The sequence below is a fragment of the Delphinapterus leucas genome, chromosome 9 (assembly GCF_059928025.1).
Source record: "Delphinapterus leucas isolate spDelLeu-1000000601 "Yukka" chromosome 9, BTC_Dleu_Yukka2, whole genome shotgun sequence".
In the NCBI taxonomy this organism is placed as follows: domain Eukaryota; kingdom Metazoa; phylum Chordata; class Mammalia; order Artiodactyla; family Monodontidae; genus Delphinapterus; species Delphinapterus leucas.
The window spans coordinates 18,836,901-18,857,119 of NC_143137.1; the positions used below are offsets into that span (position 1 = coordinate 18,836,901).

Genomic DNA, 20,219 nt, shown 5'->3' on the forward strand with positions numbered 1-20,219 from the left:
CAATAAAATATTAAATGATGGGTACAAATGAAGAACCATATTGATATAATGAGGTATTAATTACAGAGTACAGAAAATCGAGGTGGGGGAGGAAAGAGATTATAAAGCGAGAAATCGATATGGACCTGGCTGTTAGGGGGGCTGAGAGAGCAAAAGGGCCTGGCTGGGTGCTGACCACTGAGCTCACTGTGGCCACCTGGCCTCCTTTCAGCACTGTGGTCTTATTCTCTTAGACTGGCAAGTGGTGTTAGGCAAAGCAGGGGGCGGGGAATGGAGAGAAAGGCTTTTTGTAAAAGATGGAACAGGAAAGGGAGTGCAGAAGGAAGTCTGGTCTTGATATGGTTTGTAAGGGGTTGTAGCTCTGCTTTTACCACTGTAGCAATTGTGCCTGTTTCCTACTTTTAAGCATCAAAATTAAACATTCTATCTTAATTTATAAAACAAGACAGGTCAGCTTTCAGCCTCAAGTTTTTCAGTAAGAATTCTAATAGAGTCAATAAATGGTCATTCATGGGCTTTAGTCACAGAATAAGCTTGATGCCTTTCTAGAACAATGCAATCTTTTCCTGGCAGAAAATGGCCTCACTGGGTGAATTCATTTAATTTCTGCACTATGACGACTACAGAGGTAGTGCAGGGGATATAAATAGCACAATTTGATGACAGATTCTGGACAAGTCACTCCTGATTTCTGTTCCTTGGGATCTTCATTGGAAATAGTAACACCTGTCATCTATGCTAATCTCTGAATCATTCCAATTCACGACCACTGCCTGCCAATAATCTCGAGGAACCCTAAATTATACATCGACATTACGTATGTACAAGGTAGGGTGACATTAATTGAGCGTAATCAAAAGAAATCTTACTTAATCAAGGCCTCACACATCAGATAGTTTATGAGAAATCAAACACCAGTACTGACAGGTATTACTTGTTGAGAGCCTTCTGAGTGCTCATTGTTTTATGGCGCTCTCGGGGGATATGAAGACCACGAGGCATATTCACTTGCCTTCAGAGAGCCCTAATTAAGCAACTGATTATCAATTAATTGTTAGAATGTATGGAACCTACTGTAAGTGCAATAAACATAGAAAAAGGAGATCAGTAGAAAGTGGTATGGTTAGAAATAGGTATGGTCAGAAACAAAGTCAAATAAAAGTTTAATTAGGGGGATGTAATGCTATTTAAATCTACTTATAAAGATATTTATGAAAATTTCCTCAGAGATCACGCCATACAAATTTGTTTTGTTGCTAAATTTTATTAACCGGCATACTTCCTTAAAGCTATTTCGCCCATTTTATTTCCCAATTTACTTGGGTACTTGGGAAAGTCAGGGCTAGTTTTGCATCACCATTAAATTCAAGAGGGATAACAGAATTTTTAGTGGCATCATCATTAAAAGAATTTTGGTAGCATACTAATCTCTCCTACAAGATCAATCACGAATCCACATGGTTAACGATCTTGAGTCAAAAATCTGGAGTACTGCAGGTAAAGGGTGGAAAAGGTATAGGTTACCCCGAATCAGAAAGGCAGTTAAGACTAATGGCACAATAAAGTTGGGGGAAAATGTGCAAATGATGTGAAAAAAGAATTTTTTTTAGAAACAAAGTTGCTCTTCAAGCAAGGCAAGCAAAGAAACTTTTACGAAATGCGGGGGTGTTTCATATTTTCAGCGGAGTCACCTCTGAAGCTTACCCCCCTCCTGACTCATCAGAGTGACAGCGAGTTAGGGGACCACAGGTCTGTCTAGATGTCTGTGGGTGCTTCCAGCAGATGGCAGCATGTCATCGCTAATCCCTATCCATCAAAAAATGCCCTGGTCACTCCAAATAGGAAAACCCATAACTTTTCCTGCCCAAAACCAAAATAATGTTCCTGGTACAACAGGTTTGTAGGAAGTAAGTGTACCTAAGCAGCTCCCTTGGAAGGAATTCAATATTCTCAGCTACGCCAGAGGTCCTTCCTGGCCTTAGAGAAAGTACAAGGTCAAGGATAAAGCAGGGGTCCAAAACTGATATATTTAAGCTGGCTTTGTCACTTGCTCTGTCACCTTGAGGAAAGCACCTGAACAGTTTACCTCAAAGAGGAGTTGGAGAAATTAAAATGAGAAGATGCTTTCATTTACTGAGAAGAAAGATGCTGTATCAATTTGTGGGTAAAGAACTACTGCAGTGCAGGCAGCACGTTCAAACGCTCCTTTTCTGGCTCTTGTACCGTGGGACCATTCCTTCCCTATCCTCTTCTGGGGTTCCTCTTCCTTCTCATGCCCTTTACAGGCTGGTGTTCCGCAGGAGATGGTTCGCCATCTCCTCTAATAGTTGTGTTTTGTTTGTTTGTTTGTTTTGTTTTTTGCGGTACGCGGGCCTCTCACTGTTGTGGCCTCTCCCGTTGCGGAGCACAGGCTCCAGACGCGCAGGCTCAGCGGCCATGGCTCACAGGCCCAGCCGCTCCACGGCATGTGGGATCCTCCGGGACCGGGGCACGAACCCGTGTCCCCTGCATCGGCAGGCGGACTCTCGACCACTGCGCCACCAGGGAAGCCCTCCTCTAATAGTTTTAAACAACAACCCCATGCTGAGGATTCCCCAAACTGTTCAATCCAGGCGCCTCCCGTCCTTCACTCTCCTCCAAGCTTCTAGCTTACACATCCTGTTGCACATGAGCCACCTCCACTCGGAAATCTCACAGGCATCTTACACTTGTCACGTCCACGATGATCTTCCTTCCACAAAGCCTATTCCTCCCTCTTCCTGTAGGCGTATCTTATTTGATGGTACTGGGACCCAGCTGGATAGCCATGTCAGAGAGTGGAGGGTCATCCCTGACTTATTTTTCTTTATCTTCACCATTCAATCGCTCTTTAAATCCTGCACATTTTAGTTCGTTCATACGTCTCAAATCTGTCTCCTCCATCCCCACCAGGACTGATCTGGTTCAGGCCCTACACACCTCTCTCTTTACAATCACCTTCCAATTGGTCAGCAAGGCCTCCAGCTTTATTGCCCTCAAGTCCATTTCCTATACAGCTACTGAAATAATTTTCTTAGAATACAAATCTGACCATCTCACTCTTCTGCTTAAAGCCCTTTAGGTCACCAACAGAATAAAGTTGTCACTCCACAAATATTTATTGAATGCCTACTACATGCCAGGTATTGTTCTTAGCCCCGGGGCTACAGAAGTGAACAAGAGTCCTTGCCTTCTGGAGCTCACAGACAGACGAGGAACAAATAAACAAGGAAATATAAAATATGTTAGATGGTGATACATGCTGAAACATAAATCAGGGTAAGGAACATAGGGAGTGCTGGTGGGAGAAGAAGGCGTGATTTGAAACTGTAGAGAGAAAGCCTCTGATAGGGTGGTGCTTATCCTGAGCTAGTTCTGATTTCTCCTCAGGTCTCCTATTTTATCACTCCCTTCCTTGAGCATCTGCTCCAGTCACTCTAACTGCCCTTTCTGTTCCAAATGGCTCTCTCCCTACCCTGGATAATTTCATTTAAGATTAGTATTAAGTATCACCTCCTCCAAAAATTAATTCTGCCTCCATCTCCTCTCTCTCCAGATGGGTTAGGGGAACTCAAAAAAGCGTTAGATATTTCCTTTATAAAGGTCCCCATTAATGTGAGTAAAAAACTTGGGCTACTTATTTCCTATGACTTAACATTTAGGACTTTCAAAGCTTTAAAGCTCAACCTTTAAAAAAATTCAGGTATAACTGACATATAACATTATATTAGTTTTTCTTTTCTAGAAAAAAAAACCCAGCTTTATTGAGATGTAATTCACATACCATACAATTCACTCATTTAAAGGGTACAATTAAATGTCTTTTAGTATATTTACAAGGTCGTGCAATTGTCAGCACAATCTATCTTGGGACATTTTCATCACCCCAAAAGGAAACCTTGTACCCATGTCCCCATTTCCTTCCAACCCACCTACTCTAAGTAACCACTACTCACTCTCCTTTCTACCTCTATAACTTTGGCTATTTTGGGCATTTCATATGAATGGAGTTAAACAATATATGGTCTTTTGTAACTGGCTTCTTTCACTTAACATAAAGTTTTCAGGGTTCATCCATGTTGTATTATACGTCAGTACTTGAGCTTTTAGTTGAATGATACCAATTGTATGTATGGATTTATCAAATTTTATTTATCAGTTGATGGTTACCTAGCTTGTTTCCACTTTTGGCTTTTATGAATAATGCTGCCATGAAAATCTGTGTACAAGTTTTTGTGGAGATATAAGTTTTCATTTCTCTTGGGTATATGTCTAGGAGTCGAATTGCCGGGTCAGGTGGTAACTCTATGTTTAATTTTTTGAGGAGCTGATGAATTGTTTTCCAAAGCGGCTGCATCATTTTATATCCCCGTCAGCAATGTATGAGTGTTCCAGTTTCTCCACATCCTCTCTAACACTTGCTATTGTCTCTTTTTGATTATAGCAATCCTAGTGGGTGTAATGAGGTAACTTATTTTGATTTTGATTTGCATTTCCCTAGTAACAAATAATGTTGAGCATCTTTTCAGGTGTATATTAGCCATCTATATATCTTCTTTGGAGAAATGTCTATTCAAATCCTTTGCCTATTCTTTTTATTAATAATTTTATTTTTCCCCAATAGTTTTAGATTTAGAGAAAAATTGAGAAGATAGAACAGAGACTTCCCATATAACTTACCCCGAGATTCCCTATTATTAACATCTTACATTAGTATGATACATTTATCACAACTGATGAACCAATATTGATACATTATTATTAACTAAAGTCCATAGTTTATTCACATTTTCTTAGTTTTTACCTAACATCCTTTCTCTGTTTCAGAATCCTATCCCGGATACTACATTACATGTAGTTGTCATGTCTTCTTAGGTTCCTCTTGGCTACAATAGTTGGTCAGATTTTCCTTGTTTTTGATAACCTTGACAGTTTGGAGGAATACTGGACAGGTATTTTGTAGGATGTGCATGTATTCGAATTTATTTGATATTTTTTCTCTCTATTATATGCATGATTTATGCATGTTGATGCTGACCTTGACTGCCTGGCTGAAATACTATGTGTCAGATTTCTCCACTATAAAGTTACTCTCCCCCATTCCATATGTACTCTCTGGAAGGAAGTCACTATGTGAAACCTACCTTAAGAAGTGGAATGTTTGGCTCCACTACCTTTATTTTTTATAAGTTTATTTATTTATTTAGGCTGCATTGGGTCTTCGTTGCTGTGAGTGGGGTTTCTCTAGTTGCAGCGAGTGGGGGCTACTCTTTGTTGAGGCTCATGGGCTTCTCACTGCAGTGGCTTCTCTTCTTGCAGAGCACTGGCTCTAGGCACATGGGCTTCAGTAGTTGTGGCACACGGGCTCAGTAGTTGTGGCACGTGGCTCAGTAGTTGTGGCTTGCAGGCTGTAGAGCGCAGGCTCAGTAGTTGTGGCGCACGGGCTTAGTTGCTCCGCGGCATGTGGGATCTTCCCAGACCAGGGCTCGAACCCGTGTCCCCTGCACTGGCAGGCGGATTCTTAACCACTGTGCCACCAGGGAAGTCCCTCCCCTACCTTTAGAGTACGGTAGCTACATAATCTATTTGCAATGCCTCTGCACAGATTTGTCTCTTCCTCGTTTACCAATGTATTCAATCATTTATATCAGTATGGACTTATGGATATTTATTTTATACTTTGGGTTATAATTCAGTACTACTTTATTTATTTTCTTACTCGGATTATCCCAACTTTGCCATTGGGAGCTCTTTCTGTTGGTTCCTGTGCCTCTTTGACACAATGTGTTATGTGTGTGCATGTTTTTAGTACTTCCTTACTTTCTGGTACTACAAGATGCTCCAGGCTCATCTTGTATATTTCCTGCTCCAGTCCTACAATCAGCCATTTCCCCCAAGACCCCTGCTTTCTTTTTTTGAAGAATAGTACTTAGAAACTAGATTCGGGTTACTAGGTATGCTCATTGCTACTGAGATATCTTTATCTAGTCTTTAATTAGATTATTTGCTTTTGTATTATTGAGTTGTAAGAATTCTTTATATATTCTGGATATGAGTCCCTTATCAGATACATGATATCCAAATATTTCCTCCCACTCTATTGGCTGTCTTTCACTTTCTTGATTCAATCTCTTATTGAGTTAAACAAATATTGGTGTATTGTACTTCTCCATATAAACTTATGTTCAGAGGCGGCAGTTCAGGTAAGATTTTTTTTCTCTTTTGGTCCCCGGGTACCAAATGGTTCCTTCTCTACTAGTGAGATTTTTCTGGTATCTTCTGTGGAGATGCTCCTGCTTCACAGTATGGGCACTATACATGGGAGATATAGAGCTTCACTGGTTAAGTCAGCATATATAGAACAGCTTCAAAGCTAACCTGGAGCTGCTGGAAGAGGGACCGGGGCTAGAGAGGGGTGGGGCATCTAGAAGCAGAGAGAGCCCATCATTAAAAACAAAATCACTTGGTTAGTATCCCTCTAAGAGTGATCATAACTCTGCTACATCATGGGAAATAGATGATGAGTACCTATGCTGGGAAGAGCAGGGCTTTCTTAGTAACCATTCAACGAGAAAAGAGAGGCTGCCAATTTGGTCTTTTATACCTCACACTAGAATCACTCTAATTGCATTTTTGTTTGCTCTGAATGCTTCAGACCCTACCATGGAACTGAGGAGTGAGCAGCTTTTCCCAAATTTGAAGCTTGTTCCTACACTAGGTAAGTTGTATAGGGCAGATAAAGGAATGCAGGTCTCCAAATATGCTTAGAGGTTTCAGTATGTCTATTCACTATCCAACAACAAGGATATAAGAGATTATAATTTTGATTTAATGTGAAACTGGGAAGTGGTAGATAGGGTGTAGTGCTACAAATCAAGTACCATTTATTTAGGAAATGAAGAAAAATTTAATACACTTTGATATTCATTGACAGCTTACAAATTAATTTTCCAAATCCAATATCATCTGTTCCTGAGTTCCATTAAGGAAGGCAGTGCAATTTTCATCAGAGAAGTTCAGTGATTTACCTAAAGTAACACAGCTCCAAGCTAGGACTCTAGCACCTTAAGAGTGGTTTGACTTCCACCACAGTGTTCTTGCTAACAGAACCTTAAAAGGTCGAATGGTTTAAGAGGGCAGCCAAGGAAGCCATCTCAATTTTAGTGTGTTCTTGATATATGGATCTAAACACAATCTGAAAAGACTAACCTAATATATTTTTGACCCAGAGTTGACACAAACCCAATCCTAACTTGCAAAAGGAGGAAAGCTGAAGTTGAAGGTTTGAGGCCATCAATCTTGTTGCATATCTTAGATGGAAAACGTCAGCAAACTAGCCAAGAAAAGGATTACTGAGCAAAAGTGAAGGAAAACAGCTAACAGGTAGGAGTATTCTAGATGTACATAAAAGAGTGTGAGTTTAAATATAATGAAGATCCTTTACATTGGAAAAATTCTCTGTATATGAACTGCCTATGTTTATACACACACACACACACACACACACACAGTAATATCTTTTTTTCCAACCAAGATATTCTGAAATTTACATGGAAAACCAGTGCAGGAAACACTGGAACATGGAAAACAATGGAATATTGAGGAATGGCCAACCTTCTCTCATGAGGAATCTAAAAATACAAAATGTGACTGCCTGTATTCTTCAGCATTCTCCAGAGAAACAGAACTAAATGGATATGTGTACATAAAACTATATTACGTATATACACATATATCTATATCTATATATATAGAGAGAGTGATTTTTTATTGGGGTTATAATTGACATATAACATTATATTAGTTTCTGGTGTACAACACGAGTCAATATTTGTATATATTGTGAAATGATCACCACAATAAATCTAATTAACAACCAGGAAAAAAAAAAAAGGCCTTCTACTTTCTAGTTAGTCTGTAGTGATTTTCCAGGACAAAGCCTCTTTTTGAGTCTGAAAAATCAGCGGTTGGGTCAAAACCATAGCAGAGAAAATTACCATAGGGGACAGGGTCTCTCTGCAATTCTGGTCATGTTATAGGTTATCTTGATCCTTTGCTTACCCAAGATTTATCCCTATTAGAGATTAGCTGGAGCAAAGGTGTGTATGAAAAAAGAGACAACTCAACAATACCACTGAGTAGTGGTTTACCACTACTCAACAATACCGCTGAGTAAAAGAGTCAGCATAAATGGAATCAGTGCAGATCTCTCATTTCTTTATTATGGAAGGAGTGTTCTATTTTCCACTGGCCGGGAAGGCTATGAAAGTAAAAAACTACAAGAGCCTTGCAACTTCTTGTTAAATAAGTTTTCTGACACATGGCAACTAGTGATTCATTACTGTGTTAGAAGATTACATTCCTATAGAGATTTGCTGGAAATACAGATGCTGTCTGTGCTTGATTAGACATTGCTTAAGGAATGCTGAGACACACTGCTGCTACAGTCTATTATTTCTGGCTATTTTGGTATTGCTGTTATATTTACTTTACATAGCTTCACATTCAGTAGAATTGATAGAGCCCATTTCATAAAACCTGTCCCTACCGAAAACAAGAACAGAAAAATAAGGCTATGAAGTGTGTTTATGTGTCTGTGTATGTATGAGAGCGAGAGAAAATGAAGGAGAAAGAGACTATGAATAGTACGGATGTAGTACTCCTTTTTGTAACACTTTCTCTCTACAAAGAAAGAATTGCAAGGGAGATGCTCTGTTTCTCATAAGCCAATAAGAAAACTGACCCATGTCAGCTGGTTAAAACGTTCAGGGCATTAAAGATAAACTAAACTTTGTCATTATCCAAATTCTTTACCACAAAAAGAAGCCTTGATTTGATACCTAGTCATTCATCCAATACACAAAATGAGCACTTACTCTGGTCCATGCACCGAGGAAACAGAAAAAATCTGGGCTTCCTGGAGCTTACAAGTCTGGTAAAGATGCGTCTTTTGAGCTGAGATCAGGACAGAATCATCCAATGCTATACACTTAAGCTAGCCTATCTCCTCTCATAATCCATTAAGAGTAGTAATAGCAGTACCTCTCCCAAGAGGTCACATTTCAGCTTATACCCACTTCCTTGGATACCACTCCCAAATCCAACTGTGAAAGGCATGGCTTTGCTGAAGAACTGCTTTGCCGGTACATGGCCCATCGATGCCAACCTCAATACCGCCCAGTCAACATTTCATTATCCAGATGCTAGTGTTTTTACTATGTGTTCGGGCCCCATACTGTCTGCCAAAAGCTGTGTTAATTTACTTATTTCAGCTAAATAAAAAAAAATCATTTTAAAAAAGGTTGATTGAATTTAGGAATTATATTCCTCAGAGAATTAGTAATGCTTCTCTGTATCTCTCAGGCCTCCATGTTCTTATCTTCCCCTTGTCAATGTTATTATGAATAGACTAATTCAATAATGAGATCATTCCCCATCAGAGAGACCAAATAAATGCAGCATTCAGTCACACCTGGTTTCCCTGATCTGAGCAAGGAACGCTTTCCAACAAATTTAGCCTAAAATAGGGAATTTAATGAACACAAATAGAAAGAAAGACAGGGAAGGAGGACAGAAAAGCAGAACAACAGGGTAGCAGTGGAACAAATGGAGTGATAGATTGGAGAAGACAGGTTAAAAGTGAAGATACTTGCTTATACGATTTCAAAACAAAGATCCTAGCATAGATGTCTTAATAGCTGTCAAAGTAATATAACATTTCATCATCCCCTTAAGTGTCTCAAGAATTATTTCAAATTTTCTTGAACTTCTACAAGAATCAAAAAATCAAGTGAAAAAACACAGAGATACTAAATATTAGGTAGGAGCATTCTGGACTATTAAAAACAAAAGACTTCCTCGCCATAAAGGAGTTCATGGAATAATTCATCCAGGTATAATCGTCAATAAAGCACCAACACCATAATCATTATCCATCCTGTTCAAAACTTAAGTTTTCATTAAAGCTCCAAAGGTCCACTGATTTTAAAAAGGTACGGCTAGTGTTGATACCATATGAAGAGAGAATAAAATTAACTCTTGTATTTGAAAAAGTGTATTATAAGGAAACACTAAAAACTGAGATCAGCAACCCTAGAAAAGAGAAAGTGAAAATGCTATTTAAAAAAGAACCTTCAATTACATAAAGGAACAGCGCGAGTAGTGACGAGTAACCATTTTCCCCCCAATGAAAAAAAGAAGGGGGGATGGGTTTCAACTGGGAAAGACAGAAGAGATGAGGAAAAAGATTCATGTAAAAATATATTCAACACGTTATTTAGGATGAGAGAAAATGTAAAAGATTCAAATGTCTACAAGTCTGCACATACGTAGATAACTAAATTATGGTTTACTTACTCCATGGAACATTTGTTCAGGTGTTAAAAATAATACTTTCAAGGGATATTAATGGATATGGGAAAAACCATGCTTTCACAGATTATTATTGATATAGGAAAATGCAATTAAACGAGTAAAAAACCCATTAACAATTTTGTAAAGAGAAATGATATGCACGTCCATGAGAACTCACCTAGACACACAGCACATGTACAAAAACCAGGAGAAAGTATATCACATATCATAGTCTCTAGATTAAAAGTTTATGACTAATGTTTATATATTCTTCTTTATATTTTATATTACATATTTTATGCAATGAGTATATATTACTTTTACAATTAGAAAATAAAGTTACTAAAGTTCTGTAGTAAAAGAACTTAGGTTCGACAATAGGAAAAATTACCTGTTTAAGAGTTGTTAAACATCCAATAGAATTTTAGAGAATTACCTTCTCTATAACCAAAGTACATCTATTTGTTCCATTTTTTTCCTTTTTTTGAAGTTGAGGTATAATTGACATATTAGTTTTAGATGTAAACATAATAATTCAATATATGCATATACTGTGAAATGATAATCACAGTAAGTTTAATTAACATCCATCACTTCTGTTTCTCTTTTTTTTTGCGGTACGCGGGCCTCTCACCACTGTGGCCTCTCCCGTTGCGGAGCACAGGCTCCGGACGCGCAGGCTCAGCGGCCATGGCTCACGGGCCCAGCCGCTCCGCGGCATGTGGGATCTTCCCGGACCGGGGCACGAACCCGTGCCCCCTGCATCGGCAGGCGGACTCTCAACCACTGCGCCACCAGGGAAGACCTCATTTTTTTTTAAACTAAGTTTTTAAGTACTAAGAACCCATTTTAAAAAATGACTTGATAGACAATGAGGCCTTGGCTTTGGTACAGGAACTGAGCTCAATCTTTCCTCCTACCTTGCAAAGTCCAGGTCTGCCTCCCGAGACATGGTGATGTTGGTCAAATTCTGCTGAAGGACAAAAATGTTCCTACACATCTTCTTGATGCCAGACTCACTGATGCGCCTGAAGTACTGGGCGCCGTTAATAAGGATGCAGGAGATCAGGTGTCCTAGGCCTGAGGGATCAGCACAGGGCAGTGGGGAGGAAAGAGAAGACAGATTAGTGCCATCTTGCATAAACCGACACAGGATTTCTCTCTTCTACTGCTCAGAAAATTTAAATGACCAAGGAAAACTTATTTCTGATGGTTGGACCAGCTGATCTTACAATGATTTCAGAGTATTTAGACAGTGCCCAAGTAGTTACAAATGGGGAGACTTTCTGCTGGCACAGAAACTGGTATATCTGCAGCTCCGGCACTGCCATATACAGTTAAAGCCACCATTCCAGGGCTTAGAGTACATGCCAGGTTGCTTTAAACTACTGAAGTGCAAAGAACTCTTGTTTTTCTGTACAGTTATTTTAAAGTGGAGAAGATCACATGTAAATATGATGATCTGTTTGGTCTCCTTTTCCTCCTACAAAACAGGTAGGGGTGTACTTTTGATTCAAAAGTTGATTGGCAACCTACATAAGTAAAAATAAGAAAATGGGCTACTGGCATTAATGTTACTACACCTCAACACTGACAATGGGGTATACTTCTAAAGTAGTAACTGGAGAGAATGTAATCAGAAACAAAGTGCAAAGGAAAAGCAGATCGTGCATCAACTGTGGAGTTCCTACAAGACACCTGTGCACTTCTCTGGGGTATCGTAAGTGATTTGTTCTCAAGGTCTATGAAATTCAGCAAAGAGCTGGGTAGTACATCAACAAACTAAGAGGTCCCAGTCAGGTTACCCTAGGTAATGAGGTTGAGGAATGCTGGTTCAGAACAACCCGAGGCACATGTGGGTTACCATTCTTAGAAGTTAGACTTTAATTCTAAATACTTGGAAATAAGTAAACCTCTCTTCCTTCTTTTTCTCTTCTTCTTACAAAGTTGGACTCTGGCAAGATGTTCTCCCCAGAATTCTAAAGTTAGTCTGACTAGTCACAAGCGGTCTACTATTTTTGTCTCAGGGCATAATTTCAGGGTCAATGGCTCCTTCTGTCTTCAGAATGAGTTTTCCCTTGATTCGGATAAATATAGAAAAAGGACAGGGGAAGGCACTGTCTCTTGCTTCAGCTACACTCACCCAGTGTGGCTTCAAGACCACAAATTCGTGTGTACGTGCTACTATTTGAAAGCAAAGTAAAAAGCTTTTCACTCGAAGGGAAAGAAACACACACATGGATTTTACATTTAAAGCAAGACAGTTTATGTGAAAAACCTCTGTAGGTTATTTTGCTGTGATTCTTCTGAGCCCGTAACTTCATGCAGAATTTTGTTCTGCAGTGCTTTAGTGTGGTCTGCCCTACTTGGAGGCTATGAGGCAATGCAATGCTTGTAGAGAATAACAAATAAAGAAATAAATGTATATACCAATTAAGTATAAGCAATTATAATAATAAACCAATTAAAAGTTGGTCTGCTTTGTATTATCACTATACATCAGGAATCCTAAACAATATCTGTGATTCAAATACTCCTTAAAAAAAAAATTAAATGCTCCTTCTTGACACACCAAGAAGACTGAGACCACTGCCACCTCCCCAACTTGGGAAACTCAATGTTATGCCTTTTGAATTTAGAAAGTGATATCACAGAGGGATGGCTAGCTTTTTAAATAGGAATCCTCAAATTTATGATTTTTTTTATAGTTAAAATCTCTTCTATGTCAGAGGATTATACCTGTATCTCAAGAAGATGTTGCTGCCCAGCAGGATTAGATGTTAAGAAATGTCTGGTCAAAATGAGGAAACCTCTGGGATGTGAATGTTAATATCTGGGGCTTGGAAGAGCCACTGTCAAGAGCCCGAAGGGAATTCTGTGTAGTCAGGAAAGTGATTTCTTAGACGTGCCCTGTACCGTCAAGCTACAGAGTATTGCTGCAGTCTCCAATTCACAGAGCCACGGGGCTGACTAATAGCTAACCTTTTTCCATACTTTCTGGCTAAAGTCTTTTAGGGATACTCCCCTTCAGAACAGATCTCCATCACTATAATTTAATGGGAAAACAGGATTTTTTTAGGGGACAAGGGGTCCACATTTGCTAGAACAGAACAATTTCATAAAGCAAGGCATGGTCATGCATTGACACTCTCTTTCCATCTTTAGGCTGCCACAATCCTTTGCACTAAATACCTTCTTAATTGTTTTAAATGACACTGGCTCAATTCTGTGAGACGCCACAGATACTTTTGGCCCCCAAGTCTACATATAAACCAAGCAGAACAAGAAATAAAGGGGATATAATTTGAAATCCTAAAAGGGGTCCTTTGGAGGAATTCATCACGAAAATGATTTGGCTGGCGGTGCATTTTTTTAAATGTTGAAGGCGAATGCCTTTGGAAAGTACTGTCTTTCACACCCTTCCTGACTTGCTTGACCCTGAAGGCATTTATGGGTGCAGCCTTCTTAAAACTGCTGCTCATCAGAGGTTTCTGTGTTTTTCAGACAACAATTCATTCTCTGAGAGAAAACTTCCCCTTCCAGTGATAATTTTAGCCAACGAGGGGATCTTTCAGGGTTGTCTCTGTATGGTGTGTGTGTGTTTCTTTTTCCTTTATGAGCTCCTCTTGAGTTCATCTGTGGTCCACTCCACACATTTACCCAGCTCTCATGAGCAGCATGTCAAGGAGGCAGCCTGGCTGCCATCTGCCTTACCTCGGATTAAATCTCCTTATGAAGAAGGAGCAGATGGAAGCCATACTGTTGCCTACCTAGACACACACACAGAGGCTAGGCACTGCAGCTTTAAACCAAAAGGAAAAACAAACAAAAAATCAGTAACCTTTTCCTACAAGTTTTGAACTTCAGTAATAGAGAAAATCAGGAGAACCTTCACCTTTCCTTCCTCCCAAACTCCCAGGGACAGAGGCAGGGTCTGACCTTCAAATATATACTGGAACTTGTGCTGCTGGAGGCTGGCACTCATGGCCTCCTCAATGGCGCTGACATCTTTGTTGAGCTTGACCACCAGAGGGTCATAATCCATACTTTCCACATTAGCGACAATGGCGTAGTTCCCCTCCTTCGCTAGAGGGATGAGATAGTGGAAAGAGTGAACCCTGAAAGGGAGAGAGATGGGGAGAGCAGTCAGTAATAACTCTTTCTGATGAGAATAACCATCTTCTTGTGACAGAGCACCCGAAATTTAAGACAGCAGTGGCCCTGTAAATTTTTATGTATCCCTCCCCCTTTTCACCAGAAAGCCTTCTCAGTTATTCTATAGAAAAACTGTGTGATCTCAAACAAGTCAGCTTCTGTGATCCTCGCTTGTTTAATCCATACACTGGGGATGAGGAGTAGATGAGCTCTAAAATCCTTTCCACGACAAGACTGCTTGCACAGAGTGAAAAGCATTATCTCTTTCAAGCAGATACTGTTGTACTGAAAATGAGAGGCAGAGGTCACAGGTCTTTGAAACTTTGGTTTCAATTGCCATTTACTAGCTATGTGACTTCAGGCAAGTTACTTTCTCTCTCTAGGCCTCAGTTTCCTTATCTGTAAAATGGGGATGATAACAACACATGCCTCATAAGGTGCTCCGAGGAGCTACTACATAGAAAGAGTATAGAGCACAGGGGCTGGCAATATTATATTTATTATTGTTAACCTATTACTTAACCAAAACACTTACTGAACATGTATGAATGTGTTAGAAATTGTGCTAGGCCCTGGGAATGTAAGACACAGTTTGTGCCATTAAAGATTTCACAGCCTAATGGGGATGACCAAGAAAAAAATGACCAAAAGATGACAGTTTCTCACTCAGAAGCATGTGTACCCAGGGTGCCATGGAAGTTTGCAGAGGAAAGGTTCAGAACAGGAGGTGATACCTGTCATAGAGGACATATCTGAGTGAGCTTGAGGAAGGAGTACATTCCTACGTTGAAATGCCCCGAGTCAGTCTGATAATGTAAAACTCTTAGGTTCTTTTTGGTAGGTATCACTAACTGCCAAGGAACTCTGAGATGCGTAAGGATTGGCTACTCCATAACCTCTGTATTAAGCTGTAATGAAAGACGTTGCAGGCCAAATAATTCTACCACTCATACAGGTATTTATTGAAAACAAACATACAAACTCCTGCACCATCCATTGGCAGGCATAGTTGAAACAGGTTGTTCTGTAAGCTTAGGGATTGTTTTAGGTTCTCTGTCTGATCTTGACATGGAAGGTTGACTGGGAGTAGACATAATGACAATTCAGAGTTAGGATTCTGTTATGCTTAGAGTTGGCATCAGGTAACAAGAAATATTCCTAAACAAATGGCCACAGCCTTGGGCATCATCCCTAACGATGCAACTATAGGCTTAACCATAATTTTTCTTTTTTTTGAGTCAGGTTTATTGACAGATAATTTACAAACAGTAAATTCACCCGTTTTAGTGTACAGTTTTATGAGTTTTGACAAATGCAGCCAGTTGTATAAGCATCAGCATAATCAAATTATAGAACAATACCATCACCTCCAGAATTCCCTTGTGCCACCCTTGAAGTCAGCCCCTTCTTATACCCCAAGGCTCCTGCAGCCACAGCTCTATTTTCAGTCCGCACAGTTTTGTCTCTTCCAGAATGCCATATAAATGCAATCATACAGCATGTGGCCTTTGGGGTTTGGCTTCTTTCAATCTGAGATTTATCCATGTTGCTGTTCATTCCTTGTGATTGCTGAGTGGCCTCCTGCATATGGATGTGCTACAATTTAACCCTTCACCAGCTAACATCTGGGTTGTTTCTAGTTTGGGGTGATTATGAATAAAGCTGCTTCGTGTATAGGTTTTTGTGTAAATATAAAATTTCCTTTTTCTTGGGTAAATATCTACAAGTGGGATTGCTGCATCATATGGTACATATACGTTTAATTTTATAAGAAACTGCTAAACTGTTTTCCAAAGCAGCTGTGTGCTATTTTGCTTTCCTACTACCAATGTACAAGAGTTCCGGTTGCTCCACATCCTCAAAAGCACTTACTGCTGTCAGGTTTTTTTTAAAATTTAAGCTTTATGGAGGTATAATTGGCATTAAATTATAAGATATTTAGTGTATGCCATGGTAATTTTTTTTTTTTTTTTTTTTTTTTGCGGTACACGGGCCTCTCACTGTTGTGGCCTCTCCTGTTGCAGAGCACAGGCTCCGGACGCGCAGGCTCAGCGGCCATGGCTCACGGGCCTAGCTGCTCCACGGCATGTGGGATCTTCCTGGACCGGGGCACGAACCCATGTCCCCTGCATCGGCAGGCAGACTCTCAACCACTGCGCCACCAGGGAAGCCCTGCCATGATAATTTGATATCTGTACACCCTGTGAAAGGATTCCCTTCATCTAGTTAATTAACACACCCATCACCTCACATATTTAGCCTTTTTTTTTAAACATCTTTATTGGAGTATAATTGCTTTACAATGGTGTGTTAGTTTCTGTTTTATAACAACGAGAACATGAAGTACTACTCTCTCAGCAAATTTCAATTATACAATACAGTGTTATCAACTATAGTCATTCTGGTTTACATTAGATCCTCAGACCTTATGTATCTTAGAGCTGAAATCTGTACCCTTTTACCAGCCACTTCCTATTTCCCTCATCCTCCAGCCACCACTTTTCTACTCTGTTTCTGTGATTTTTTTAAAAAAAGATTCCACATATAAGTGATACCATGCAGTAGTTGTCTTTCTTTGTCTAGCTTATTTCTCTTAGGATAATGTCCTCGAGTGCTTATCAATTAAAAAAAAATTTTTAAGTCATTCTAATAGATGTATAGTGGTGTCTCATTGTGGTTTTAATTTGCATTTTCCTAGTGACTAATAATGCTGGACATATTTTCATGTGTTTATTTGCCATCCATACATCTTTTTTTTTTAAGATTTTTCTTTTTATTTGGACCATTTTAAAAGTCGTTACTGAACTTGTTACAATATTGCTTCTGTTTTATGCTTTGCTTTTTTGGCCAAGGGGCATGTGGGATCCCAGCCCCCTGACCAGGGATCGAACCCGCACTCCCTGCATTGGAAGGCAAAGTCCCAGCCCACCAGACTGCCAGGGAAGTCCCGCCATCTATATATGTCTGTGTTCACATCATTTGCCTAATTGTTTTATTGACTTGTTTTCTTATTATTAACTTTTGAGAGTTCTTTATACATGCTGGATACAAGTTGACACGCATTTCGTAAACATTTTCTCCCAATCTTTGGCTCGTCTTTTCATCTTAACAATGTCTTTCAAAGAATTGTTTTAAATTTTGATGAAGTTTAATTTACCAGTTTTTTCTTTTATGGGGGGTACTCTGGAAGTCAGCTTTAAGAAATCTCTGCCCAAACAAAGTTACAAAGATTTCTTCCTATATTTGCTTCTAGGAGTTTTATAGTTTGAGGTTTTACATTTAGAGCTATGATCCATTTTAAGCGAAGTTTTACAAAGGATGTGCTATATTTTTGTAACCTGCTCATGGAAGGGAATCCAAGTACCTTGACGACTAGTTCATTTTCATGATAGGTGATCACCTTAACGGTTGCTAATCAACTAATGATTAATTTTGCCAATAAAAACTCATTCTGATATTCATGTGCTAATTATTAAAGTATATGGTTTTGATCAGGATACCAGTAACGGCACCAGTTGTAGTCCCTCCAGAATGTGACATTTTTGATATAATGAAAGTTGATCAACCCTGGAGTGGGATTCACGCCTAGGGAAATTGATTGCTACTGTGGTTGAAATTTAAACTAAGTAACTCTTAGTTGAAAATAGGATCAAGCCATTAATGCTAAATTATTTTTACAGTAAATTATAGACATTACAACCTCAGACGACGGGAAGACCACATATCAATACAGAGGCATGAGGGTGTGAATGGAGGACAGTTTTAAGGAATGACCAGAAGTTCCTTTTAGAACATACAGATCACATGACAGACGCATGAGGTGAGCTTGGGGAGATGCGCAGGGGCCAGGTCATCATAAGCTTTGAGCCATCTAAGGACTCTGGACTTTATGTGAGAAGTCACAGGGAGTCTTAAGAGGATTTTAAGAGGTGAAATTATATAATCAGATATGAGCTTTGGCAAGATGACTATGCACAGTATAAAGGGTGAATTAATGGTGGAGAATGGTAGAAATTAGAAGTAGAGACTACTTAGGAAATTACTATGAATTGGAGGTGAGTGCTTATGCGATCCTGAAGTGAGTGGCAGAGAGGAGAGATAAAAACTGTTTTAAGGTATTATCTTCCTCTCCCAAAAGGATTAGAGATGAAAAGAAATTAAAATAGTCATTGGCAAACGTCAAATCCAGAAAAAGGATTTTTTTCTTTTCCTTTTGAATTCTGGCATGTTGTTGCTGACCTTAACGCAGCTTCGGCCTTAAGCGTTTCTGCAAATATTGCCGATTACACAGCGGGATGGTTGAGTTTCAGAAAGTGCACACTTAGGATACCAAGAGCGACAGGCAGTTACTGTTCAACCCGCTTAGAACCCTCCCGATGGTGAGAGAAATCAGCTGATAAAGGTGACATTCTTAGCATCTTAGACTCAAATGGCAACTTAATTTTCTTCTTCTAAAGTTCAAATAGAAAAAAAAAAAACCTCAACAATTTTTAATGGTCTCACCATGTCTTTCATCTCTTGGGGGTGTCACATGCCTTATGATTCAAACTAAAAAAAGCACTGCTTAGTGGTTAAATGTGACCTACAGTGACACAGGTAAAATGTCACATGCTCTTTGGATGGGTCCTTCAACACAGAACCTACTGGATTTGAGAACCCTTTTCGGTTTTTTTTTTTTAGTGAAACAAATAAAGTGTTTATTAGGAGGAAAAAGAGTACGTGTGGATAGACACACAGGTGGGGAGAACCCTTTTTGGTTTTAACTTTAACAATGTTAAAGAAAAAGATGGGCTATGGATATAAAATATTTGAGGGAATAAGACAAATTTTTGGCATTTGAAGTTGTTCTGGACTTGCTAGCTTTCCCCATTAATTTTTTCCCATTGAGTTTTTTTTGTCTATTCTATCTGTGCTCTCTTATTATAGTGGCTTCTTGGGTAAAAGTGCCAGAGACAGTGCCTAACCAGCCACTTCTTCATTGTACCAGCTCCTGGACCACAGGGCCTAAGTTCTAATTCTCCTTTACAGCGGGATGGGAACAAAACAAACCTTAGCTGCTGATGGTGACAAGGATGATGCTGGCCATGCAGTCTTTGTACCTCTTAAATACATGTCATGGACTGCCAAGTGAAAATGATCTCCAAACCAGTTCATTTTCTTTAATGAGCAACAGGTTTTGTTTGGGGAACCCACACTTACTTTATCTGGGTTTGATTTCAAACCAGCTAATTCTCGAGAGTCACTGAGCACTTATTATGCAGCAGGACTGTTCCAGGTTCTGGAGCCAGAGCAGTGAAGGAGGCACACCTGATTCCTGCCTTCTATGTGCTAATGGTTTCTTCCACAGTCACCCACCGTGGGTGCCCAGAGCACCTAGCCATCTCCTCTATTCTAGCTTTGGACAACTACAGTAATGATTTATTTGAGATTTTCCTTATTCATTTTCTATCATCAACTGTACAAACAAACAAAAGCTTCTTACTGTGACAAGGAATGAATAAAATGTGTCAACATTCACTATCTGAGCAGTACATGGAGTTTTCTGTCTAGTTTTTTGTACCATACTTGAACAGGAACAAAGACAATTTGGAGCACATTCATAGGAAAGCAACCTGAATGTTGAAACCATGTTAAATGAAGACATAAGGAAATTTAATTTGGAAAAAATAAACATGTTTAGTGTTTTCATTTAA

At 39.4% G+C, this 20,219-nt stretch overlaps 1 protein-coding gene across 2 annotated transcripts in view; it reads right to left on the minus strand.

The window, feature by feature from the left end:
- Positions 1-20,219, minus strand: part of EXOC4 (exocyst complex component 4) — an 823,589-nt gene that overhangs the window by 45,196 nt on the left and 758,174 nt on the right. For both annotated transcript variants that reach the window (XM_022580733.3, XM_089917005.1), the window contains exons 16-17: positions 14,311-14,489; positions 11,292-11,451 (exon numbers count right to left, since the gene is read on the minus strand). In XM_022580733.3, coding sequence (XP_022436441.1) covers positions 11,292-11,451; positions 14,311-14,489 — 339 coding nt within the window. The remainder of the gene's footprint in view (positions 1-11,291; positions 11,452-14,310; positions 14,490-20,219) is intronic.